This window comes from Leucopleurus acutus (assembly GCF_964270905.1).
Source record: "Leucopleurus acutus genome assembly, chromosome: 5".
In the NCBI taxonomy this organism is placed as follows: Eukaryota; Metazoa; Chordata; class Mammalia; order Artiodactyla; family Delphinidae; genus Leucopleurus; species Leucopleurus acutus.
The window spans coordinates 47,990,545-48,018,382 of record NC_139147.1 but is presented as its reverse complement, the minus strand read 5'-3'; the positions used below and the strand labels follow the sequence as shown (position 1 = coordinate 48,018,382).

The 27,838-nt window shown below is 42.7% G+C and overlaps 1 protein-coding gene across 1 annotated transcript; it reads right to left on the bottom strand.

The window, feature by feature from the left end:
* Nucleotides 1-4,895: 4,895 nt before the first annotated feature.
* Nucleotides 4,896-26,951, bottom strand: NIT2 (nitrilase family member 2). The gene is made up of 10 exons (XM_082840444.1): nucleotides 26,858-26,951; nucleotides 21,294-21,412; nucleotides 19,603-19,723; nucleotides 17,882-17,970; nucleotides 13,227-13,320; nucleotides 12,637-12,711; nucleotides 11,467-11,545; nucleotides 9,637-9,735; nucleotides 6,915-6,970; nucleotides 4,896-6,568 (listed from the first exon to the last, which is right to left on the bottom strand). Exons 1-10 carry the CDS (start codon nucleotides 26,862-26,864, stop codon nucleotides 6,477-6,479), a joined length of 831 nt encoding a protein of 276 aa, XP_082696570.1. The 5' UTR covers nucleotides 26,865-26,951; the 3' UTR covers nucleotides 4,896-6,476.
* Between the last annotated feature and the right edge of the window lie 887 nt (nucleotides 26,952-27,838).

Genomic DNA, 27,838 nt, shown 5'->3' with positions numbered 1-27,838 from the left:
CCCAGCAATTTATTTATTTTTTTAAACAAAGCAGAGGGTTTGGGGTTTTTTAAAAAATTTATTTATTTTTGGCTGCGTTGGGTCTTCGTTGCTGCTCTAGTTGCAGCGAGCAGGGGCCACTCCTCGTTGCAGTGCACAGGCTTCTCATTCAGGTGGCTTCCCCTGTTGCGGAGCATGGGCTCTAGGCACACGGGCTTCAGTAGTTGTGGCACGTGGGCTTCAGAGTGCAGGCTCAGTAGCTGTAGCGCACAGGCCCAGTTGCTCCGTGGCATGTGGGATCTTCCCAGATCAGGGCTTGAACCCGTGTCCCCTGCATCGGCAGGCGGATTCTTAACCACTGTGCCACCAGGGAAGCCCAAGCAATATATTTTAAAAGAAACTTAATATATTATGGTCAAGTAAAATTTATCCCAGGAATGTAAGTTTGGTTTATCATTCCAAAATCAGTATAATTCACAATATATAAACATAGACTAAAGAAGAAAAAAGATAAGTTTGTCTCAATAAGGCAGAAAAGACATCTGGAAAAAAAATCCAACATCCTTTCCAGATAAAAACTCTCAGCACACTAGGAATAGAAGGGAATTTCCCCAACCTCATTGAAGGCATCTTTGAAAGACTTAAGTGCTTTCTTGTAAGATCAGGACCAACACAAATATGTTCACTCACTAGTCTATTCAGAACTGTACTAGAGGTTCTAGCCAGTGCCATAGGCCAGAATAAATAAATAAGTTAATAAAAGAACCAGATTGGAAAGGAAGAAGCTTATTTTGTTAACTGTATTTGCAGACATGATCATCTATGTGAAAAATCATATGGAATACACATATAAAAAGCTGCTAGAGTGAATTTAGCAAGGTTTCAGGATAAAAGACCATATACAGAAATAAATTATATTTTATACACTAGCAATGTAAAACTAGAAATGTTTCCAAAACAATACTGCAGCATCAAAACAATTGCAGTCTTCAGGGATAAAATGGACAAAAGTTTTGCATTACCTTTACACTGGAACTAACAAACGCTGCTGAGAGAAATTAAGGAAGGCCTAAATAATTGAGATATCTCATGTTCCTGAGTCAGTGATTCAGTATGGATAAGACTTCAACTTTCCACCAAACTGTTCTATAGATTCAATGCAATCCCAGTGAAAACCCTGACAGGCTTTTTTTCTGGGGAAATTTACAACCTGATTCTGAAGTTTGTATGGAAATACAAAGGACTTAGTTTAAACCATTTTGAAAAATAAGTTGGAGGACTAATACTATCTGACTTAAAGACTTACTATAAATTTACAGGGCTTTCCTGGTGGCACAGTTGTTGACAGTCCCCCTGCCAGTGCAGGGTACACAGGTTTGGGCCCTGGTCCGGGAAGATCCCACATACTGTGGAGCAACTGGGCCCGCGAGCCACAACTACTGGGGCCCATGTGCCTGGAGCCAGTGCTCTGCAGCGGGAGGGGCCGCCACAGTGAGAAGCCCATGCACCACAACTAGAGAAAGGCCCACGCACAGCAGCGAAGACCCAGCGCAGCCCAAAATAAATAAAATAAATTTTTAAAGAAGAGCCAAACCATTTAAAAAAAGAAAAAGAAAAAATAAAGTTACAGTAATCAACATAGTAAGTTACTGGTGTAAAGATAAATAGATCAATGAAAAAGAAGAGACGAGTCCAGAAATAGATCAAGATACATATGGCCAATTCATTTTAATAAAGATGCCAAGGCAATTCAGTGGAACGACTGGATAGCTATAAGCAAAAAAAAAAAAAAAATCTTGACTCTTACCTCACACCATATACAAACAATTACCAATTCAAAATGGGTCATACCCTGAACAGCCAAAGCAATCTTGAGAAAGAAAAATGGAGCTGGAGGACTCAGGCTCTCTGACCTCAGGCTATTCTACAAAGCTACAGTAATCAAAACAGTATATTACTGGCACAGAAACAGAAATACACAGATCAATGGAACAGGAGAGAAAGCCCAGAAATAAACCCATGCACCTATGGTCAATTATTCCATGACAAAGTAGGCAAGAATATACAACGGAGAAAAGACAGTCTTCAATAAGTGGTGCTGGGAAAACTGGAAAGCCACATGTAAAAGAATGAAATTAGAACATTCTCCAACACTATAAACAAAAATAAACTCAAAATGGGTTAAAGGCCTAAATGTAAGACCAGATACTATAAAACTCTTAGAGGAAAATGTAGGCAGAACACTCTTTGACATAAGTCACAGCAATATTTTTTTGAATCTACCTCCTAGAGTAATGAAAATAAAAACAAAAATATACAAATGGGACCTAATTAAACTTAAAACCTTTTGCACAGCAAAGGAAACCATAAACAAAACGAAAAGACAACTCACAGAATGGGAGAAAATATTTGCAAACAATGCAACCAACAAGGGATTAATCTGCAAAGTATATAAAGACCTCATATAACTCAATATCAAAAAACATACAGGGGCTTCCCTGGTGGCGCAGTGGTTGAGAGTCCGCCTGCTGATGCAGGGGACACGGGTTCGTGCCCCGGTCTGGGAAGATCCCACATGCCGTGAAGCGGCTAGGCCCATGAGCCATGGCGGCTGAGCCTGCAAGTCCGGAGCCTGTGCTCCACAATGGGAGAGGCCAGAACAGTGAGAGGCCCGCGTACCGGAAAAACAAACAAAAAACATACAAAAACCAAACAACTCAATTAAAACATGAGAAGACCTGAACAGACATTTTTCCAAAGACATACACATGGCCAAAAAGCACATGAAAAGATGCTCAACACTGCTAATTATTAGGGAAATGCAAATCAAAACTACAATGAGTTGTCACCTCACGTGGGTCAGAATGGCCATCATCAAAAAGTTTGTAAGAGAGTAGCACTGACATATATACACTACCAAATGTAAAATCGATAGCTAGTGGGAAGTGGCTGTATAGCACAGGGAGATCAGCTCGGTGCTTTGTGACCACCTAGAGGGGTGGGATAGGGAGGGTGGGAGGGAGGCTCAAGAGGGAGGGGATATGGGGATATATGTATACATATAGCTGATTCACTTTGTTATAAAGCAGAAACTAACAACATTGTAAATCAATTATATTCCAATAAAGATGTTAAAAAAGATTAATAAAATAATATAGTTTTTAAAAAGTTTACAAATAATAAATGCTGGAGAGGGTGTGGAGAAAAGGGAACCCTCCTACACTGTTGCTGGGAATGTAAATTGGTACAGCCACTATGAGAACAGTATGGAGGTTCCTTAAAAAACTAAAAATAGAGCTACCATAATGATCGAGCAATCACAATCCTTAGGCATCTATCTGGAAGAAACCATACTCTGAAAAGATACGTACCCCAATGTTCACTGCAGCACTACTTAGAACAGCCAAGACATGGAAGCAACCTAAACGTTTATGGACAGATGAATGGATAAAGATGTAGTAAATATACACAATGCAATATTAGCCATAAAAAAGAATGAAGTAATTAATGGCATTTGCAGCAACGTGGATGGACCTAGAGATTATCATACTAAGTTAAGTCAGCCAAAGACAAATATCATATGATATCACTTATATGTGGAATCTAAAAAACATGATACAAATGAACTTACAAAACAGAAACAGACTCACAGAAGACAAACTTATGGTTACCAAAAGGGAAAGGTGGGGGGGGGATAAATTAGGAAGTTGGGATTAACATATACACACTGCCATATATAAAAGACAATCAACAAGGACCTACTATTTAGCACAAGGAACTCTACTCAATACTCTGTAATCTACATGGGAAAAGAATCTGAAAAAGAATAGTTATATGTATGTATATGTATAACTGAATCACTTTGCTGTACACCTGAAACTAACACAACATTGTAAATCAACTATACTCCAATATAAAATAAAAATTAAAAAATAAAATAAAATGGGTCATAGACCTAAATTCATGACAAACTGTATTTAAAAAAAGCAATTAATTGGCCTTCATGAAAATTTAAAACTTTTACTTTTTAAATAATACGTTTAAGAAAATGAAGACTGGGCTTCCCTGGTGGCGCAGTGGTTGAGAGTCCGCCTGCCGATGTAGGGGACACGGGTTCGTGCCCCAGTCCGGGAAGATCCCACATGCCGTGGAGCAGCTGGGCCCGTGAGCCATGGCCGCTGAGCCTGCGCGTCCGGAGCCTGGGCTCCACAACGGGAGAGGCCACAACAGTGAGAGGCCCGCGTACCAGAAAAAAAAAAATAGAAAATGAAGACTTTTTTCCCTCAAACTTAGAGAATATATTTGTAAAAATTAAAACCTAACAAAGAACTTTTATCTAGAATATATAAAGACCGCTTACTAATCAATAAGAGGATAAATAACCCCATAAAAATAGGGGAAAAAGATACACAAAGACACTTCACCAAAGAGGATATACAGACAGCAAAGGAGCACGTGAAAAGATGCTTCAGCATCCTTAGTCATTAGGAAAATACAAATTAAAGCTATAATGAGGGCTTCCCTGGTGGCGCAGTGGTTGAGAGTCCACCTGCCGATGCAGGGGACACGGGTTCGTGTCCTGGTCTGGGAAGATCCTACATGCCGCAGAGCGGCTGGGCCCATGAGCCATGGCCGCTGAGCCTGCGCGTCCGGAGCCTGTGCTCCGCAACGGGAGAGGCCACAACAGTGAGAGGCCCACGTTCCGCCAAAAAAAATAAAAAGCTATAATGAAATAACATTACATGCATATTAAAATCGTTAAAATTTTAAAAGCTTATCATACCAAGTGCTGATGAGGATGTGGAGCACCTAGGACTCTGACAGACTGCTAAGTAAAATGGCACTGGCAGTGAAATACATGCAAGACTCCACCATTCCACTCCTGGACATTACTCAAGAGAAATGAACAACATGTACAAAATGTAACTAGCAGCTTTATTTGTAATAGCCCAAAACTGGAAACAATTCAAATGTCTATCAACAGGTAAATGGATAAATTCCAGTACATCCATACAATGGACTACTAACTCAATAAAAAAGGAATGAATTACTGAAGCACACACACGGATGAATCTCCAAATAATTATGGTGAGTGAAAGAAGACACAAAAAACTATAGTATGATTCCACTTTTGGGTAATTTTGGAAAATTCAAACTGATCTGTAGTGACAAAGCTGATCAGTGTTTGCCTGAGGATGTGAGGAGTAGCCAGAGAGATTATAAAAGAGCACAAAGAAGCTTTTAGGGGTGGTGGGTATATTCATTATCTTGATTGAAGTGGTTTCATGTATATACATGTCAAATTTTGCCAAATTATACACTTATTTTTAAAAAGTCATTTGCCTTTTTCACTGTACAACACTTCTGCGTATACAGTGCTGGTTAAACTGCACATGATAATGTCATCATTCTTATAGATAATGGGATGCGTGTTCGTGTATTCTTTTGTTTTAAATTTTATTTTCCAGTATGGCAAACATCTATATATATGTAAACAGTGGTGTGCTAGAGTAGAATTGCACCAGCTCACAAGAGCCAATCGAGCACATCTATTCCCAGCTCTGTGTTTAGAGGTGTTACACTGATAGCTTGAATTTGGCAGTAAGTACACCGTGGAAATTGGCAAATGCTACTACAAAATCGACTTCTTCTCAGACAGCTGGTCATTAAACATTTACCAACCCACCACTAGCTATAACATACATAAACCTCAATGGAATTCTTAATTTTTAATTATGTAAAAGGATTCTGAAAACCACCGGGCTAAAAACTTACCTTTATCAAGCTATAAGTGTTACTAGGGAGAAAAGAAAAAGAGACACTCACCCCTATCAAGAAAATCTTTTGCAGAGACTCACACTTTAGTTACCTTGACCAAATTATGCTACTGCCATTCTCCCAGGGGGCTCATTATTGAAACAATGTTTCCCCTAAAACTAAGGGGGTCTTAAATAGTTAGCTCCTTCCTGAATTTGAAGAGCCCAAAGGCTGCTAGGAAAGGTGCTGCCATCTCCTGTAGCCAACACCAAGGATCCATCACCTTGCTTTCCATAGCTACTCACAGACCAAAAATGTAACTTTAAGGTACTGCTCAAAGAACAAGTTTTCTACGTAATGGATTCCAACTCCAACAATCAGATAAGAAGTTCATGACACAGATATATTCATATCTGGTCAATCAACCATTAAGGATACCAAGATCTGATACTTTTACTAATTGCTTTGAGATAACTTGAATATGGAAGACTTACAGCCATCCCCTTGCCTTCTGCTCGTCTATGTCAGCCTGAGTCCTTTTTGACTATTTAATATGGTGTGGAGAATACCAGCATCAGTTGATGCTCCACCATCTCAACAGAGAGCTTCCCTATCCAGGAAGGGAAAAGGCTGAAATTAAAAAAAAACAAAAAAGAATCTCCATTAAAGAATTCAGAAGGGAGTTGATTATGTTGTAGAAACATATCTTCCTGTTTCATGACACGTTGGAAACATAAACATTAGGGCTTTTTCGCCTCCACTGCATAGAGGTCTGAGCGCTTCTGGCTAAAAATGGGGATTTGCTGGCGTATTTCAGCCAACTTCTTCAGGTCTGCAAAAACAGAAAAGTGCACTATTAGTAAGATGTAATTCCTTACCGCCCGACGGGAATTTCTTCCCCAAATGCTATGAAAACAACCAGAGCCTCAGCAAGTAATTTGCTCACAGGCCTTGTCTGGAGGCACAGACAGCCTGGCAATGCCCCTGTAGTCATTTCAAACCAAACCAAGAAAACTCAGGCTGAGATACAGCCCCAGGGCTTGGCCAGAGAACCAAGGATAAATGAGGAGGGTGGGGCATAAAGGAGCCCCTCCAGGTGACAGGGTTTCACAGCTATGGAATCTGGCCTCAGAGAATGGGGACACCAGAGACCTAAACTGTGCCAGAGCTAATCTTACCTATGTCTGAATACACGATCATTTCTTCAGTGCCAGCTTTGACGAGGACCTCCCCCCTGAAAAAGATTCAGGGGAAGAATGAGTGGATTCTCTGATGTTTGCTGATATTCAGGGTCTCTCTGTTTTTCCTCCCCATCTCACAGGCTAAAGGGGAAGGAATCTGAGATTTAAAACAAGAAGGTAGGGGCATAAATTCCTGTTCTACCATTGAAGTAGCTGTGTGGCCTTGTGGCAAGTCATCTGGAATCTCCATTTCCTAATCCATAAAGTGGAAATATGAGCTCTGTGAGGACTTGGTGAGAAAATTATGGAGTGTATTTTGTAACCCACAAACTGCTAGGGAATGGTAATTATTCTAAGATGTGATGGAAGAAATTTTCACATAATGAGGTATGGGGAAGTCATTCTGGCTTATACATCATTTAACTTAAACTTTATGCTAACTGGAACAGCCTGCCTTGTGGCCTATCACACATACATTGTACATCTGCTTTAACTATTAGAGAAAAGGGTGCACTGTCCAGAAGGAAAGAATGTTTGTTCCGAAGATGGAAATAAATGCCTCCCTTCCTGAGACATCAATGCTAATACTCTTTCTATATAAGGCTCCCTTCCCAAGCACCAAGGCCATACCACTTGCTGTATACATGCTGATCTTTTTTTTTTTTGAAATCTTGAAAGAATGTACACCTGTTGTGTTTGACATTCCTTGTTCTGACAAGATATAAAATTGTGCCGCAAACCATGCTTCTTCAGAATAGTTCCTCAGAGCTATGTGAGAGGCTGTCTCAAAGGCTACAGCCCTCAGTTTGGCTTGAATAAAACTCTTTTCTATTCCTATTATAGATTATTTATTATTTCTGTCGACGGATGTAAACATCTGGGAATAGAGACACCTATAACCAACAGGAAGCTCCATCTGTCTCCTCGTGAGTACATTCAAGACCCCTTTACAAGGGGAGTCTGGCTCTGTTTCTTCACACCTCCCAAGGCTGCTACCCAACCATGCGGATGGTGAGACTAGGCCTGGGCAGGGCCCAGATCTGCCTGGATCTCTGGTTTCATGCCTGTGATCCCTGGATCCCTATGTTAATGGCTTTCAGGGTTTGAGGGAAAGGTTTCAACCTATGGGGCCTGGGTAGAAATGGTAGAACCATGCCCTGGCAGGAACCCCACACTGGGAACAGCAACACTCCATAAATCTGAGGAAAAGCTGATTTGGAAAACTCTTTCCTGTGCTGAGGCTCTTGGCCCAAAACAGCTTCAGAAACATATCTGTGAAATGAAATTTCTCCAAAGCACAAAACAAAGTAATCTGATACAACAAACAATCTGACATAATAATTGGTTCCATCTACCAGATGGCCACAAATTTTTGGCACAATGAGCTACAAACACCATCATTAATGCCATTTAACTGAATCCTTTTCTAGTCTCTTCTATTTCTTTCCCATTTGCCCTGGCATTCAAAGATCTCTATGTTAACCCCAGGCGCGTATACCAACGCTGATATAAGCCAGAGGGCTCCCAAACCGAACGGGGGGGGATTCTAAAAAGGAAGAAATAAAGGTAAATCTTATACAACTACTTTGTGTCAGAGCAGCCAGCTTGATCAGTAACAGAGTTCATTAGGAGAACCAGCTGGGGAGCAGAGCTGCCCAAAAGGTCAGGAAGCTGATCACTAACATCTGCAGAGGAACTTGAGTCAAGTTTAATTCTGAAGCCAACTCAATCCTTCCAGTCTTTCAATGCCTCCCAAATCCTAGCGTGCAAGAGGCTCACTGGGACTCTCTCGCTGGTCACATCTTCCAAGGCCTTCCCCACCACACACTTTAATCTGTGGGTCCTGTAAAGTCAGCAGAGAGAAACTTTAGGAACCCCACAGTGACGTTTAAGCCTTTGCAGCCTTGTTACTGGTTTATTTATCCTGAAATTGTAGAAATGCATATCTGTGTGTGTGTGCTTATGTGTCTGTAATCATACAGACATATGAGAAGTAGTATGGAATAAATCTCAGTTCTGAATTCAAAAGTCTTGGATCCAAACACCAGTTCTAGCCACTTTATCCTGTAAACTTCAAGTCTACCATCTATAAACTGGGCTAAATAAAGATAAGTCCCTGAGAGTTCACACTGAGATTATGTGTGTGAAAGTACTATGTAAACTATACAAATGCCAGTAAGATATGTCTATTAACATATGTATATGTATCTGGGCAGACTTCCATGCTGGTTTCGCTAAGTAATAAAATGCTTTTCCCTCTCACAGAGGACAAGTTCACAGCTCCCCTTAATTCATCCCATCCTCCACTCTCCTCTAGTCATTATGCAGGGAGCAAATCCTCAACCTGCAACTCATTCCTGCCCTAGGACCATTGACCCAGTCTAAATTTTAACCAAAAGCCAAGAGTTTGGGAGCCTCTTTTACTAAAACCACCCACCCGTGACTGCTGCCTTGTTTCCAAGTTTGGTTGACATTAAAAGTCACTTAGAAACTCAGAAGAGGGCTGAGGCCAAGCACTCAGTCAGGAGAGCAGGACCGTTTCTCTCTCACATGGTTTTCAAGTGGAAGCTTCTCTCACTGAGAGACCTGGAGACCTGGCAGGCATGTGGGGAGATGGGGGTGGAGGGAGGGGCGGGACCTGGCAGGAATCAGACAACCCACTTGCCCAAGTGCCATCTCCCGAGCTCCTCGTGAGCCTGTCCCTGTGTAGCCAACTCACCAAGGACTCACAACGGTGCTGTGTCCCCAGGCAACATAGGAGGCTTTGTCATCCCGGGCAGGAGATGCCGTGGCCACGTACACCTGATTATCAACAGCGCTGTAGTTAATGGACAGAAAAGAGGTAAATTATACAGTGATTACATAGATCTGTGACTTTTTATCCTAAGTGTACAGATCCTTATTTCAAAAACTAGGATAGGACAGGCTGGCTCAGATGTGGAAGAAACATCCAAAGCCACAGAACCCTCTCTTCAAAAAAGATCTTATTGCATAAGCCAGTTCTCGAGCAATTCTGCCCACCAGGGGACATGTGCCAGTGTCCGGAGACATTTTTGACTGTCACGACTAAAGGATTGCTATTGGCATCTAGTGGGTAGAGGCCAGGGGTGCTGCTAAACACCCTGCAATGCACAGGGCAGCCCCTACACCAAAGAGTCATCCAGCCCAAGATGTCAGTGCTGCCAAAGCCGAGAAACCCCGGCCTGAGCCAACCTGTAACGTGTAAAGAGCAGAGCTTCTCTGGTTAATGCAGTCAAGGTGGCCAGAGAGAATGGACTGGCCTTGCTCTGGGACAACACACCTTGCAGGGCTGCAGGGCCCTTCCATGCCCATGTGGCAGCCCCATTGTCTCAAATTAGGCAAGAATTTCGGGTGGCAGCTCGGGTGCACCAAAGCCACCTGACCCAGAGCCCTCTGGGCTCAATCAACAGATTCATGCCAGACCATCCCAGTCTCTCCCAAGCTTTTCTTCCTTTCAACAAGGCAGCGTTTATTAATACTCATGGGTATCACGTACCCCTACCCCGCCTTCCATCACGCAACCAGCCAAACACTTCTACATCCCCTTCCAATAAAAATTACCATCATCTCCAGACATGAGCTAGTGGCTACCCCTGGGCAGAGAGAAGAGAGTACTGACTGGGAAGGAGCAAAAGGGAGCACTGCAAGGCACTAGAAATGTTCAAGATGTTGATCTTGGTCATAGTGAATACGTATGTAAAAACTCACTAACCTGTAAACTTAAAACTAGTACACTTTTCTGTAAGTATATAACACCTCACTTTAAAAATCTTTTAATGAAAAAAACTGTCATCTCTGACCAGCATTTGTTTTGCAGAACACTTTACACAGTCACACTCCTTTCCCCTTCCATGTTACACGCACCTCTGCCATCTTCCCTTCACCACTCCTCAGCCTCAGGGGACCAGGGAAACAGCAACTGTGACATGCACAACATAGCTGTGCAACGCTCAGGACTTAGAAGTTAGAAGAGCGAGAACTGATGATGAGTTTCTTGGCAGAGTGCCAAGACCAGCAGGACACTATGGAGGATGGAGTAGGAGAAACACCCAATCTGAGCAGCACAGGGTCCACAGAGTGCAGACCACAAGTCTCTCCCTAGGGCTGTCAGGCTAAAATAACCCCTGCCTTTTCCTTGGCTTCGGACACATACATTCCGTGGGTCTCCAATTCTCTGTAAAAGTTGCTGGCAACTGTATCAGAGACACCAATCCATGCCTGAACACAGAAGAATGAAATTGCTGCCCACCCGATGCAGTGAATGCTCTTCGAAATTCAAAAATCACAGTCCCCAAAATCCATGAGACTGGTGCTGTGGCTTCTGAGGAGAAGGTGCCCTACACTAGAAGCCCTCCTTTTGGGCTGCAAGATGAAAAGAGTCACCTTTTTCAACTGCATTTGGATGCCGGGGCATTCTGAGTCAGAGGCAGCATTCCTTACGGGGAAGGTTGGTGCTTCCACCAAACTGGAAATGTTCCCGCAAAGAAACACTGAGACTCCTGAAGGTGTGCTTGAGATGCTTTCTTACCGGCCTCGCTGAAGCAACTCCCAGTGGGCTGGTCCGGTGGTCAAATTAAAAGCTGCAGGATATACCAACAGCTGGCAGCCTTGGGGAGAGAAAGGCCAAAGAGCAGATGCAGGTAGGCACCCAACCACACTAGCCCCTCCCTCTGTTCCTTACCCAGCAGGGACCAAACTCAAACTTCCCCAAGCATAAAAAGATTCAGCCAAGTCAGACAGGGTCAGCAGCATTAAGTATGGCTCTAAATTCCTCTAGACACACACACACAAAACACATACACACAAGAAAAGTGGTATTGACAACCAAAACCACAACATGTGACTTTGCTTTAAAAAAGTGGAGAACCTGTCATTCGAATTCCTCTCAGCATCATGTGGTCAGCTCCCATGGCCAAGGACCATGTTTTGTGATGCTTGTCAATTGAAACGAGGGGCAGAGTAGGGCTCTACTACTTATTGCTAAGACTCAACTGAGACTGCCAACCCAGAGCCCTTGTGCCTCCACCTTCTGCCGAGCAGGGAGTCAAACCGTTTGCACCCACTTCACTTTCACCGACAGATAAATTGGAATCAGAGTAACTTTGGTAGTCTAGTAGGTATGCTAATATTTGTTGAGTACCATATGAGGAATTCTGTAAGTCCTCTCTCCTTAATCTTCACACTGTTCCTGTGGAGATGCATATTTTTCCAGAGATTAAGTAATTTACCCAAAGTATTGTGCCAATTAAGGGGAAGAGTTGGAACCAGAACCCAAATCTTCTGATCTGACTTGGTGCTTCTCCAGGATGGTAGCATGCTCCTCTGGACCAAAATGTCACTGACTACATTTCAACTACCCAACATCTAGGACTAGTAAGTGGTGAAAGCCATGTGCACGCAGACCATCTCTACTGGGCCCCGAGTGACTCTTTCCAAACACAGTAGCAGGAAGGGCTCAAAGGGTAGAGCAGAGGTTTAGTTTAGGAGTATGGCTCCTCCCTCAGCTATGTGGCGTGTTAAATTACAACCCCCAAAAAAACCATACTGTCCATATGCAGAAGTCTGAGAATTCATATGGAGGTAGAGAAATTAAGACCTCTCCTCCAGGTTTTCTGACCAAGGGTTCCCTCTATCCATAAAGACCAGCCCAAATTAAACCTCCAAGCATTTACACAACATAACTGTAGTGCTGCCTTACCTCTCTGTGCATAGATTTGTGCCAGCTCTGCAAAGCGGATGTCGTAGCAGATGCCCAGGCCCACTCTGCAGTAAGCTGTTTTCCAAACAGAAAATACACAAACAAAAAGTTAAGCTCCTCCCTCATGGTGCAGCAGGGAAAGCCTCCAAGATCTAATGATCACAAAACACTGACGGGAATACATTCATGCAGGGCCCATGGATGGAGAAAATGTATAAGCTTATTCCCGCCTGGACCTCACCTCGTGAAGACATCATTTACAACAGCAAAGCAGAGATGAGAAACTCGTTCTAACTGAATGCTTCTTATATAAGTGGGAGGTGTTCAATCGTGGCCTAATGGGTACAGGCCGGAAGCTATCATACTAATAAAAGGCTGTGACCAAATGGAAGAGCAAAACCATGTCAAACCCTCAGTTCTCCATCCAGCCCCCCCTTTCTAGATCTCTGACCATTCTCTGCCCTTCTCACTTCTGGCCTTTCAGTCAGGTTTTGTAAAGAGGTTGGGAAGGGAGAGAAGTGAAAAACATAGGACTACCTGATCCTTTTCTACAGGGACTGCTAAAAGAGGTGAATTTATCTGGTACGTACGAGTATCAAATGTGGAGAAACTATCACCAGGACTCAATGTTTTAGATTCTTGAAATGTGATTTTCCCAGGAACATCAATGTCAAACAGATGGAGCTGCATCACAAATAATGGATTCGGTTACCTCTTTTCTGCAGGGTTCATGACAATAATAACAAACATCTTTCCATGGCCAGCAATGGGGGTGTTCTAAGATCAACTGTACAAACAGCACCCCCAATCTGCCCACAACCCACCCCACAAGCTGACTGACATCATATCAAAATAATTTCTAACACAGGGAACTGGAAAAATGATGCTGTAGGTCTTAGACCCTTGTTTCCTTAGTGGTGTGCAAATCAACATCTAGATTTCTTATGGAAAGCAATTAATGTGCAGCTTTTTTACTCAATATAAATGCTAAATGAAGACTTCTCAGAATCAGAATCAAACCGATACATTGGCAGAAGAGGTGGAGAGTGGGTGAGCAATCACAAATAGGTAAAATTTGCAAACCCAATGCAGCAATATATTAAAAAGAAACACATCACTTCCAAATTGGATTTATTCAAGGAAAGCCAATGTGATTTAACATTAAAAAACCAATCAATGTGATTTACCACATGAACAAAATAAAGGGGAAAAGTCATATGATCATCCTAAGAGGTGCATAATGAGCATTTGGTAAACTTCTCCATCCATTCTTATTTAAAAAACGGAACAGAAAAACTCTTCTAGGAAGGGAACCTCCTTAATCTGATAAAGAATATCTGCAAAAAAAAAAATCTAAGGAAACATCATATTTAATGGTGAAACATTAAAACCCTTCTCCTATTGAGATCAAGAACAAGGTAAGTACACCTGCTATTCAACACTGTACCAGAGGTCCTAACCAAAGCAACAAGGCAAAGGAAAGGAATAAAAAGGATAAAGATTAGAAAGAAAAAATTAAACGCCATTATTCTCAGATGATATATTTGTATACCTAAGAAATGTCAAAGGAAATATACAGATGAATTATTAGAATGAATAAGTTTACGCAAGGGTACTATATACAAGGTCAATATTTTACAGATTAGTTCTACTTCTGTACACTAGCAAGAAACAGAAAATGAAAGGGCATCAAGAAATACCAATTAGGAACAAATCTAGTAAATGATATACAAGACTATACCCAAAAAACTATTAAAAAACTTTGAGAGAAATTAAAGAAAGCCTAAGTAAATGGAGAGATATATATATCATATTCATGGCCTGGAAAACTCAATTCTGAAAACAAGCACTTTAAAGAGTTGGGTTAATAGCTCAATGCTGGGACTTCCCTGGTGGCTCAGTGGTTAAGAAGCCACCTGCCAATGCAGAGGACACGGGTTTGAGCCCTGGTCCAGGAAGATCCCAGGTGCCGCAGAGCAACTAAGCCCATGCACCACAACTACTGAGCACCCCCTTATATTGAGACTGTGACAATATAAGTTCAATTGCCACAACTACTGAAACCCACACACCTAGAGCCCGTGCTCCGCAACAAGAGGAGCCATTGCGATGAGAAGCCTGCACAACGCAACAAAGAGTAAACCCCACGCTCCGCAACTAGAGAAAGACTGCATGGCAATGAAGACCCAACACAGCCAAAAAATTAATTAATTAATTAATTAAAAAGAAATATACTTAACTTAAAAAAAAAAGAAACATAGCTCAATGCTGGGTCCTCTTCCACTAATGGCAGAGTGGCTCCTATCAGACCAGCTTTCTCATAGATAACTATGAACTCTGGACAAAATAAAAAACACAACTACTTAAAAGCACTCGAGAATAATCAAAATCAGGCAGAAACAGAAGAGAAGTCAACACTTGGAAGAAGGGACTAGGGCTGTGTGAGTTTCCCATTTGTTTACAGCTTTTAGTTGGAGGCAAGGCCCCAGCTGTTGCTAGGAGTGGTGGTGACAACTACGCACAATCATACCAGCTGAGGAACCAGAGAATAGAGTTTCATGGCAGGTGGAAAGTGAGGGGGAAATGCTGAAAAGGAGAAAGCCAAATTTTTATATTTTACATATAAAATCTGTCCAAATCTCTGACTAACCAATGAACTAAAGATGTGTGGGGCAAACTCCAAGCAGCCCAGCTAAAGCTAAACAACTTTACAGTAGAACAGAGCAGCTGAAATTGCTACCCACCTCACAAAGGAAAAAGAGTTTGGTGTTTGAGTATGCCCAAATTAACTACTTGCTAAAATAAAAAATTCAACACTTTTCAGGGGAATGTAATAGAAGTTAGAATCTCAACAACATATAATCCAATATACAATCCCAATTACTAGATACACAAAGATATTACCCAAAGTGTTAAAGAAAAGCAGCAATGGAGCAGACCCCAGTAAGACCCAGATGTGATAATTATCAAAGACTTTAAAGCAGCTATTGAAACTAAGCTCAAGAGAGTAAAGAAAAATAAGCTCTTAATGCATAAACGAACAGAAAATAGAGTAGGGAATAAAAGCTATGAAAAAGAATGAAATGAAAATTTTAGAACTGAAAAACTCAACATATGAATTTTTAAAAAATTTCACTGGACTGATTTACAGGAGAGTGGAGATTACAGAAGAAAGACTCAGTGAATCTGAAGATGGGTCAATGGAAAATGCCCAATCTGAAGAAGACAGAGATAAAGCATTGAAAAACAAAAATAAAAAACAGAGCCTTGGTGACCTGGTTTGGTGAACAGTATCAAAACTGGAGTCCCATAAGAAGAGAATGGGACAGAAAAATATTTAACAAAATAATGCCGCCAAGTTTCCCAAATACAGTGAAAGACTTAAATTTTACAGATTCAAGAAACACAAAGCAGGACAAATACAAAGAAAACCATATCTAGGAATATAAGAGTCAAAATAGTGAGAACTAAAGATTATGAAAAGACCTTGAAGGCAGGTAGAGAAAAACATGAATTGCATGCAGAAGGACAATACTAATTATCACTAACTTCATATCGGGGGTAAAAAAAGAGGCTAGAAGATAACTGAATAATAACATCTTTCAAACTTCTGAGGAAAAAAAGAAAACTGTCAACCCAGAATTCTATTCCACCAAAAATCTTTTTTTTTTTTTTTTTTTTTTTTTTTTGCGGTACGCGGGCCTCTCACTGTTGTGGCCTCTCCCGTTGGGGAGCACAGGCTCTGGACGCACAGGCTCAGCGGCCATGGCTCACGGGCCCAGCCGCTCTGCGGCATGTGGGATCTTCCCACACAGGGGCACGAACCCGTGTCCCCTGCATCGGCAGGCAGACTCTCAACCACTGCGCCACCAGGGAAGCCCCACCAAAAATCTTTTTTAAGAATAAAGGCGGGACTTCCCTGGTGGTCCAGTTGTTAAGAATCCGCCTTCCAATGCAGGGGACGCGGGTTTGACCCCCGGTCGGGGAAATAAAATCCCACATGCTGTGGGGCAACTAATCCCCGTGCACTCTAGAGCCTGCACGCCACAACTAGAGAGGACCCTGCGCGCCACAACGAAAGATGCCGCAATGAAGATCCCATATGCCGCAACTAAGACCCGACGCAGCCAAATAAATAAGTATTTAAAAAAAAAAGAATAAAGGCAAAGTAAAGGTATATTCATAAATAAAAACTAAGATAATTCATAGCTAGCAGAGCCTCAATACAAAAATGCTAAAGGAGGTCTTTTTGTTTGAAGATAAACATACCAGACAGAACTAAGATCTTCAGGAAGAAAAGAAAAACACTAGAAATGGTAAGTGTTTGGGTAAACACAAAATATTTCTCTTAATTTCTTTAAAATACACATGACTACTTAAATTAAAAATTAGTGTTTTGTGGGATTCATAATGTATATAGATGCAATATGTATGAAAACCATACCATAAAGAAATGACCTATACAATTGCAAGATTCTTAAATTTCACATGAAGAAATATATTATTAACTAAGTAGACTGTGACAATATAAGCGTGTATATTGTCACAGGGCAACAACTTAGGGAAAAAAAAGCAAACTACTACTCAACCCAAAAGAATGCAGGAAAGAGGAACAAAGGGAAAAAATAATTAAATGTCTATCTGCTTAAAATCCAACCATATCAATAATTACATTAAATATAAATAGAGTAATCACTCCAGTTAAAAGGCAAAGATTGTCAGAATGAAAAAAAAGCAAGACCCAACTACATGCTGTCTGCAAGAGAAGCATTTTAAATATAAAGAGACATATAGACTGAAAATAAAAGATTAGTAAAAGATGTACCATACAAGCAGTAAGTATAAGAAGGCTGGAGTGGCTATAGTAATATCAGAGCTAAACCTCAAGACAAAGAGTACTACAATAAAAAAAAAAAAAGACATATAATGATAAAAGAATCAACTTACCAAGAAGACGTAACAATCCTAAATGTATATGCATGCACTTCTACTGCAAAGATGTCAGCTCTCCCCAAAGTTGGATCACTGTATGTTCAATACCATCCTAATCAAAATTCCTGTAGGTTTTTCCTTGGCTGAAATCGATAGGCTGAGTCTACAATTTATATCAAAATGCCAACAGCCAAGAATAGCCACCTGTGCCAACTAATCAAATGCCTGATGTGTGTACCATATGATGAGAGTTACTGGGAACTTCAAAGCAAATTCTCAGGAGGCAATGAGACTTGCCACATTCTCTACTTACCTTTCTGTGCTTTACCAGTAAAGTTCCATCGGGCCCAAACACGGCACAGGTATTATATAATTTCCCAGCATCCTCTTCAGGAATGGAACCTTTCATTGAGAGGAGATACACACAGACACAGAAAACACTCTGAATAAAGCATTCTTTTATGATAACAGGACAAAGGCTTGATAAAGTTTACTATCTTCTTGGGTCCACAATAAAGTTTACTATCTTCTAAGGGTTATTTAATCATGTTTTTTTCTTCTTGAATATGATTTTTCAGAGACCAACTTCAGAGTGTAGGTGAAATATAATTAGGTTAGATGCCAAAGAAAGGTTTCAAAATAACCAAACTGTTTCTGAATTCAGCTTTGATCTTGAGCAACACTTCATCTGAAGCATTGGTGCAACACAGGGAATTCACTGTTGCTCAACTTAAATTCACCAGGTCCTGCAACATAACTGTATCCAAAAAGGTCTTGAGGTGGGAATGTAAGTCAGTCTTTCCATCACTGAATATGGTTCCTGCAATTCTATCTCTTCTTGCTTTGCCTTCTTTTCTCCTCCTCTTATTCATTTCTAATTCTTACTATATGATAATAGAGAAATAATTTTGTTTGCTATATTAAACAGTTTTATTGTATTTTTATTTAAACAAACAGAACACTTTATTTAAACAAAACCACATAAATAAAGCTACTTTTTTAAAATTGAAGTATACTTGATTTACAATATTATACTAGTTTCAGGTATACAACATTGTGATTCAATGTATTTTTTTAGATTTTACTCCATTTAAAGTTATTACAAAATAATGGCTCTATTTATCCGTGCTGCACAATATAACCTTGTTGCTTATTTATTTTATACATAGTAGTTTATATCTCATAATCCTCCATCCTTATATTCCCCCTCCCCCCTTCCCTCTCCCCACTGGTAACCACTAGTTTGTTCTCTCTGTGAGTCTGTTTCCATTTTGTTATATACATTCCTTTGTTTTCTTTTTTTAGATTCCACATGTAAATGACAGCATTCAGTATTTGTCTTTCTCTGTCTGACTTAATTCACTAAGCCTAATACTCTAAGCTACCTTTGATGTATGCGGCCTCTTTATGGGAAAAAAAATAATCTTAACACTATATTAATGAAAGACATTCAGATATGGTTTCTCTTTCCACCTGCCCCTGTACTTCCAACTCCTTCTCTAGAGAAAATCATCATCAGTTTGGTGTGTGTCCTTCTACAGTATTTACTATGTCTTACATACATAAATACATATAAAAATATACAACCTTCTTTTGTGTGGGGCATTCATCTGTATGGAAGTACCTGTTCATTTCATATTAAACTTGCTCTTTTTCCACTGAACAGTGTGTCTCAAAGATCCTTCCGCATTCCTAAATACAGATCTACCTCATTCTTTGGTTTTTTTTTGCGGTACGCGGGCCTCTCACTGTTGTGGCCTCTCCCGTTGCGAAGCACAGGCTCCGGATGCGCAGGCTCAGCGGCCATGGCTCACGGGCCTAGCCGCTCCGTGGCATGTGGGATCTTCCCGGACAGGGGCATGAACCCGTGTCCCCTGCATTGGCAGGCGGACCCTCAACCATTGCGCCACCAGGGAAGCCCCTACCTCATTCTTTTTGATAGCTAATTTGTATTCCATGATTTAAATGTAACAACAAAAGTTACTCAGATGTTTTTAATGTTTAGGCCATTATACCTTGAGGGTAGGAAGTTACCTCCAATGACATATATGCTGCACTTCTTTGCTACTTCAGAAAGCTTCTGTGTGGAGTCACCAGGAATTTTCTCTGCATATTCAGGAAAATATTTCGTACCATATGGAGAATTAAAGCATTCCTAGAATAATGTTGGAGGAGAAAAAGGGGAAAAAAAACACCAAAACACCCAACTCACTTTAAGTTCTGCTGTAAAAAGACATAGCTCTCAAAGGGGTAAAACACAGCTGATAAGAAAAACATGGACACCTCAGGGCTAAAGAGCCTGTGGACACAGACAGGACTCAGCCCCTGACTCAGGTGGGGCTGGAGGAGACAAGTCAGCGTGCTATCCCAGATCCTGGTCACCTTGGCAAAAGACCGCACTTGCCTCTCCCTGAGTCCGCAGGAGAACTACGCCTTCCCAGCCTTGGGCACCCAGGCCCCACTACCACTGGGCTTACACATAGGACTTTGGGCGTTAGGATGACTCCATAGTCTCAGTACTATATCATTAACTATGCAAAGTAATAAAGCCTGTGTTTTTTAAAAATACAGAAGCTTTGAAAGCCACAGAGGTTAGGGTGTTTCCTCATGTATAAAATGATCTATTTCTAAGCTCCCTTCCAGCACTATCATTCTGATCCTGCAAAATCTCTCACTCCCCTGAATATGTCTCAACAGCTCTGTGATAAAAGAAAAGCAAAACTACGAGATTTCGACTCTAGTTCATTCATTTCGTATTTACTGAGATTGCCTGTGCACCAGGCACTGTGCTAGGAAACTCAAGGCCGAGGATCACCAACTTGTACAAAACACGTGTTAGTTAGGTAGAGGGGAATTCAAGTGCTTTCACTCCTGGCCTTTAGACTCTTTTACCCCTAGCAACTTAAACCAACAAGAACCCGTTATCAGATGCAAGTACAGGTGAGTCCCATGGTGCAAAATTAAGATCTCGAGCTCCCTTGTTGAAGATTCCTACTCACTGGCCACATTGTAATGGCCTGGAGCCTAAAATAAAATATAAGGTAGCCCTGAAAATTCTCCCTGGAGAATTTGCAAACGGCTGCCTCCTCCCCATAGTGGGGTAGTGGGTGGTCGGGAATAGTTCTACCACTGACCCCAGCAGGCCTCTGCCAGTAGATGCATGTCCTGACACGTGCAGGACCTTCTCTGGGGCTGACCCTGTATTTGCTGACAAACAAATGTGGCGCAATCTTCAGCTGATTCTGTTCTAAAAGAGATGACGTAGGAGACAGATGCAGAGTCCTACTGGCTTACCACACTTTGGAAGATACCACAGACTTCCTAAATGTCTCTAACAATTTTCAGTTTTCAACAACTTTCAACAACTTTTTTAAATGCTGGAAGCTTAGCGCTAAAATCAATATGTCCTGGTCCTGTAAAGACTAAAGTACACAAGGAAAGAACGTAAATATCTGAGGCACTGAGTATTTTAGCTTTAGGTTAAGTCCCTCAGCCTACTAGGCTTCTGAACAGAGTAGGTGACCTAAATTAAAAACCTGTAAGCATGCAGGCACATCTTATCACAAAGACTCTTGCTAGGGTCATCTTCCAGACAAGCATGGAGCAATCCTGGGGCCCCACAGGACCTTGCTGGACCCCAGGACACAGAAGGACAACCAGAGCTAGCGGACATTATTCTGCTGGGACAACAGTTCCCAGAAAGGGGTGGCTGCCTCCATACTTACTGGCAGAGAAACTATTTTGGCTCCTTGCTTTGCTGCCTCCCAGATAAGGCCACAGGCTCGAGTGAGGTTATCTGATTTGACAGAAGAAACTTGAAGCTGGATGAGGGCCAAGCGGAAAGCTGAGGATGAAGATAAAAGAAAACAGCTGTCAGAAGATCTGACTGCTGAATCACACAGAGCAGCATTTCTCAATGGAAGGTTAATTTTGCCCCCCAAGGCATCTGGCAATGTCTGGAGACATTGTTGATGGTCACAGCTAATGCAGTACTACTGGCATCTAGTGGGCAGAGGTCAGGGACACTGCCAAACATGCCATAATGCACAGGACAGTCCCTGACAACAAAGAATTATCCAGTCCTAAATGTCAATAACGCTGAGGTTGAGCAACCCTGAGACAGAGCACATCCGTGGGCAAAGCCCATTCCAGGCACAAGAATCTGAAGTGAAGCAGGCAGGGCCAGCTTCTGCCTTACAAGTGAGAATGTGGCTTGAAGAAAGAAGACTAGGTCTGAGTACACGACTATCCCTTATTATGTGACCTCCAGCCTCCAGTCTATCCCCAGTCCAGACGCTGAGCACCTCCCAGCGTAGCAGGTGAAATCCCTTTGGAAGTCTCTGCTCCACCGTGAGTTCGGGCAGCAGGCCCATGGGAAGTGGACATGCCTGTCTCGAAGTCCCCGTCACCAGCTGGGACACAGTGCACTGGTCCAGCTGCAGGTAGAGGGGGAGCCTGGCAACCAGTGGGCTGCACATGTGCCTAGTCACAGGGCAGGGCCCCTGGGCAGGTCTGCACTCACCCCATGAATATTCCCGTGCCCAAAGGAGCACAACATTAAGTAGCAAATGAAAAAATACCATGAGAGGTTGAGAGAAACACTGTGGAAGGAAAACCGAACAGCGTTTTTTCCTGCTATCTGAACAAGCGGGTCCACATTTTCACTGGAGACTCAGTCCCACGTATTATGTGGCCAGCTCTGCCAACCAGACCTGCTGTCAGCCTTGGGGCAAGCAGGTTAGTGGCTCCTCCAGGCTTACTCCTTCCTTGAGGTAGTAGCCACACCCTACATTTGCTTTTCCTATAGAGTTCTCTTTTAGCTCTTACAGTAATCACCTTTTACTGGTTAATAGTCCTTTATATGAATTCTTTTCCTGTTCAAGTGACTGGTGTGGTTTCTGAGTCCTGCCTGGACCCTGACTGACAGTTTTTGCTTATGGTCTGACGAAAGGCTACATTAAAGGTTCCAAACCATGTCGTAACCCACAAAGTTTTGCAAAACTTCAGGAATTATCAGTAATGGCGTGGCCTCGCTTCCCTACCTGGCCTCTGCTGTGGAGTCTGAAATCCCACCATTAGTGACTTCTCTCTCTGGATCTCTCCTGTAGCTGTAAAAACATCCCCAGAGAGGCAACACTGACAGACCCTAGCCTTTGATGAAGGCCTGTTTGGCTCAGGGTTAACCCCAAAAGTAGGAAAACTCAGATGTTCCATTCCTTGGTTTCTCCTAAATATACTGAGAGGAACTAAATTTAACCCGGAATGCAGTTTGTCAAATAGTTTCAAAGACTGGATGAAAACCAAACAGGAAACAAAAGCTGGGATAATTACTTTGGGGCAAACAGCCTGAGCTGTCACTAAAACATCACAGACCAACTAAAGGTCTCCACTATAACTTAGAAGCTGGGTTTGTCTCTGCTTCTGAAGGAGGGTAGGATGAAGTCCACCATGGTTCTGTTGATGGCTTCCTTTCTCGCCCATCACACCCAGAAAGGCAGCTGTCCTGCACCAGGCTTGGGACTGCCCGACATGCTGCAAGTACCCGCTCCACAGGGGGGCTGAAGCCGGACAATTCCACCACTGGGGAGTTCCCTGAGGCTGAGGACAAGATACTAGTCACTTCATCTCCTCAGCAGTAAAATGAAACTACTTTTCATTGTCAGGTCCCTGGCTATACTAATATTCATTATATTCTAAAAATTAAGGACTTGCCAAGGGGAACAAAGGATAAAATATCTTAACTGAAGGGACCAACATGGAAACAGCAGAAGGAACAGGCAGGTCCTTTACACATGGAAGCATCTGTGAGGTATCATTAACAGTATCTCGTAGATGAGGAAACAAGAAGCTTGCAGAGGGAAAGCTGCACGAAGCCAGTCAACAAAGTGAGTGGCACAGCCAGAAGCAAGCCAAAATCTGGACTGTAGACAGAATGAGCACCTTGTTTGTTTTTGGGTGGGTGGGGCTGAGGTCATGTAACTTGAAAACATTCCTCAAGGGGGTCAGATCAACACCACCCTCAACCCCACCAAGAACCACAGCTCTCAAGTCCATCAGCCTCTTCTGAAAGAGACAGTCACACTCAGAGGGAGGTGTGTAAAAGGACTTTTTTTTTTTCTTTTTTGACTGCATTGGGTCTTCTTTGCTGTGCACAGGTTTTCTCTAGTTGCAGCGAGCAGGGTCTTCTCTCATTGCGGAGCACGGGCTCTAGGCGAGGGGGCTTTAGTAGTTGTGGCACACGGGCTTAGCTGATCCACGGCATGTGGGATCTTCCTGGACCAGGGATCGAATCTGTGTCCCCTGCAATGGCAGGTGGATTCTTAACCACTGCGCCACCAGGCAAGTCCCTAAAAGGACTTCTATACCCTGATCCTGAGGGTTCATTCAGCCACCAACTTGCACTGCGCTCCAGGAGGTTGAAATGAAAAACAGAGAGCACGTCCACAAAACTTACCATCTTGAGGGAGCCTCACTAGCCCTTGGTAGGAACAGTTTATGTCCATTTTATTTCTTTTTTTTTTTAAGGGTTTCAAAATAACATTTATTTCTTAAAAATGTCCATTTTAAAGGACAGGAAACTGAGGTCCAGAGAGATCAAATGACTTGTTGACATGGGCTGAGCTAAGGCTGTAATAATCCCGGTCTCCAGACTTTGAGCCTAGAGCACTCCACTGCCTCATGTAAAAGAATCAGGCAAAGATCTGGGAACAAACACAGCTAGAAACTCATCCCTGGGGCTGATCCAGAATGGGGATGTGTAAGTAACATGTAATACCTAACCTGAAAGCTCAAGGTCCAGGTGCAGAAAAAACTTGCCCAGTTTTTTTTTTTTTTTTCCCCAAGAGAAGTGGGCATTCTGCAGTGGGTGTGAGGGGGGCTCACTGTGGAGCAAATTAATCAGTCCTCTTACCACAAAAGCACAAATCAAAGAAAAAAGGTGCTTCATTTTCACCTGACAGGGCTCAAATTACAAATAATCAGGGTTGGTGCCTTTGCAAAACTCACGTTCAAAACTAAATCAAACTACCACTGGCATTTTTCACAGAACTAGAACAAAAAATTTCACAATTTGTATGGAAACACAAAAGACCCCAAATAGCCAAAGCAATCTTGAAAATGAAAAACGGAGCTGGAAGAATCAGGCTCCCTGACTTCATACTATACTACAAAGCTACAGTAATCAAGACAGTATGGTACTGGCACAAAAACAGAAAGATAGATCAATGGAAGAGGATAGAAAGCCCAGAGATAAACCCACGCACATATGGTCACCTTATCTTTGATAAAGGAGGCAGGAATGTACAGTGGAGAAAGGACAGCCTCTTCAATAAGTGGTGCTGGGAAAACTGGACAGGTACATGTAAAAGTATGAGATTAGATCACTCCCTAACACCATACACAAAAATAAGCTCAAAATGGATTAAAGACTTAACTGTAAGGCCAGAAACTATCAAACTCTTAGAGGAAAACATAGGCAGAACACTCTATGACATAAATCACAGCAAGATCCTTTTTGACCCACCTCCTAGAGAAACGGAAATAAAGACAAAAATAAACAAATGGGACCTAATGAAACTTCAAAGTTTTGCACAGCAAAGGAAACCATAAACAAGACCAAAAGACAACCCTCAGAATGGGATAAAATATTTGCAAATGAAGCAACTGAAAAAGGATTAATCTCCAAAATTTATAAGCAGCTCATGCAGCTCAATAAAAAAACAAAGAACCCAATCCAAAAATGGGCAGAAGACCTAAATAGACATTTCTCCAAAGAAGATATACAGATTGCCAACAAATACATGAAAGAATGCTCAACATCATTAATTATTAGAGAAATGCAAATCAAAACTACAATGAGATATCATCTCACACCAGTCAGAATGGCCATCATCAAAAAATCTAGAAACAATAAATGCTGGAGAGGGTGTGGAGAAAAGGGAACACTCTTGCACTGTTGGTGGGAGCGTGAATCGGTACAGTCACTATGGAGAACAGTATGGAGGTTCCTTAAAAAACTACAAATAGAACTACCATATGACCCAGCAATCCCACTACTGGGCATATACCCTGAGAAAACCATAATTCAAAAAGAGTCATGTACCACAATGTTCATTGCAGCTCTATTTACAATAGCCCGGAGATGGAAACAACCTAAGTGTCCATCATCAGATGAATGGATAAAGAAGATGTGGCACATATATACAATGGAATATTACTCAGCCATAAAAAGAAACGAAATTGAGCTATTTGTAATGAGGTGGATGGACCTAGAGTCTGTCATACAGAGTGAAGTAAGTCAGAAAGAGAAAGACAAATACCGTATGCTAACACATATATAGGGAATTTAAGAAAAAAAAATGTCATGAAGAACCTAGGGGTAAGACAGGAAAAAAGACACCGACCTACTAGAGAATGGACTTGAGGATATGGGGAGGGGGTAGGGTAAGCTGTGACAAAGCGAGAGAGTGGCATGGACATATATACACTACCAAACGTAAAATAGATAGCTAGTGGGAAGCAGCCGCATAGCACAGGGAGACCAGCTCCGTGCTTTGTGACCACCTAGAGGGGTGGGATAGGGAGGGTGGGAGGGAGGGAGACGCAAGAGGGACGAGATATGGGAACATATGTATGTGTATAACTGATTCACTTTGTTATAAAGCAGAAACTAACACACCATTGTAAAGCAATTATACTCCAATAAAGATGTAAAAAAAACCTCAATCTAAAACGTAGCAACAGTCTCCAAGAATCCCACGGGACAAAGTTTCACATTTGAAGAAGTATCATAATTACTGAAAGTGCACAGTCTTCGGGTCGCTGAGCGGGGGCAGCAGTGAGAAACAGGCAAGAACCACAGGGAGGGTGCGGAAGTGGCATTTTAAATGAGCACCCGCCCCCGCCCTTTCCCGCGCAGGTGAATGTGGAGTAGGGGCGCCCGGAACGCACCTGGAATCTCTGCCTTCCGTTTCACACAAGCCCAGTGGGAGGTAAGGCGCGGGCCCTTCCGGCACGCAGGCCCAACGCTCCCGCGGCCCCTCCGGCCCTCCCGGAAGCCCGGAATTCCCGACGTGCGCCGCGCCGTGCTCCGCGGCCTCCCCTCCCCGCCCTGCCCGCGCCCACTGGCCTCGCCGCTCGGGCCCCCAGCCCCGCAGCCACTGGAGCAAGGAAGGCCATGGGCGCGGCGGGGACACGACGCGGAGGCTAGGGGCTGAGCCGGCGAGACCGTCCGCCGGCGCCGCGCCCGGAACCTCCCTCCAGCCCGAGCTCGGGCCGCAGCGCTACTTACTGGCCATGGCTCTGCCGGGAAGCACCACTGGCACCGGAGCCTGAGCGGAGGTCTGTGGGCCACCGCGCCGGCGCCGCGAGGGGCGGTGCCGCAGCGTCCGAGGATCCGCTCCCGCCCCGCCGCGCCCCGCCCCGCCTCGCCCCGCCCCGCCTCGCCTCGCCTCGCCTCGCCTCCTGGCCCGCTGTCTCCGCGGAGAGGGTGTTTTCTTTCCAGCAAGCCTCAAACACCTATTAATCGCCCGCTGTTTATGTAACATCCTTGTAGTCAGATCCTCGAAAGGCAAGGGACGACCAAAATCCGGGTGGTGCACTAGTCAATGTTTAACAACCGGCCTGTTCGATTCTCAGCGAAAGAACTGAGCCTCTTGCCAGTTGCATCACCTCTGTGGCCAGGGGAAATACCAGAGGCTGATTGCCTTGGGCTATTTGAACAAGTCGCCGTGACGAGGATAGAATTATCTAGGTTAATTTAGGCACTCAAGACAACAGTGGGATTGGACTACAAGGCTGCTACGTGATTGGGGAGGGGAAAAGAGAAACTGGGTTCAGACAGAATATCCTCAACAACAATTCAGTCCTCTAATATGCTGAAATCTGCTAATGTTTCAGGATACTTGCATTTATTAGTCAGGATTGCTTTCTGATTTTTGTGTTTGTGCTTTTGTCAGGCTTGGGGATCAAAGATCATAAGACGAATAAAGTTTGCTATTCTTAATACTCTGGAATAAACTATATTGAAATGTATCTTAGTTTTTAAAAGGACACTATAAAAAACATTCTGGGGACAATTAGGGACATTTAAGTATGAACTGGATATTTGATGCTTTAATGAATTTTGTGTGATAACTGTGATTATGCCAGACATTGTCTTCACTCTGAGGAGATGCGTGCTGAAGTATTTAGGGGTGAAGTGTCAGAATGTCTGACTTGAAAATGTGCTTATATAGAGATAAAACAAATATGGCAAAATGTTAATTATTAA

Bases quoted from the DNA above. Each gene is read 5' to 3' on its own strand.
- NIT2 (XM_082840444.1), bottom strand. The intron at 19,724-21,293 runs GTAAGTATGGAG...ACATTATTCTAG, and splicing joins CCAAAATAGTTTCTCTGCCA to GAATGCTTTAATTCTCCATA. The intron at 13,321-17,881 runs GTAAGTAGAGAA...TTTGTGATGCAG, and splicing joins TACTGGTAAAGCACAGAAAG to CTCCATCTGTTTGACATTGA.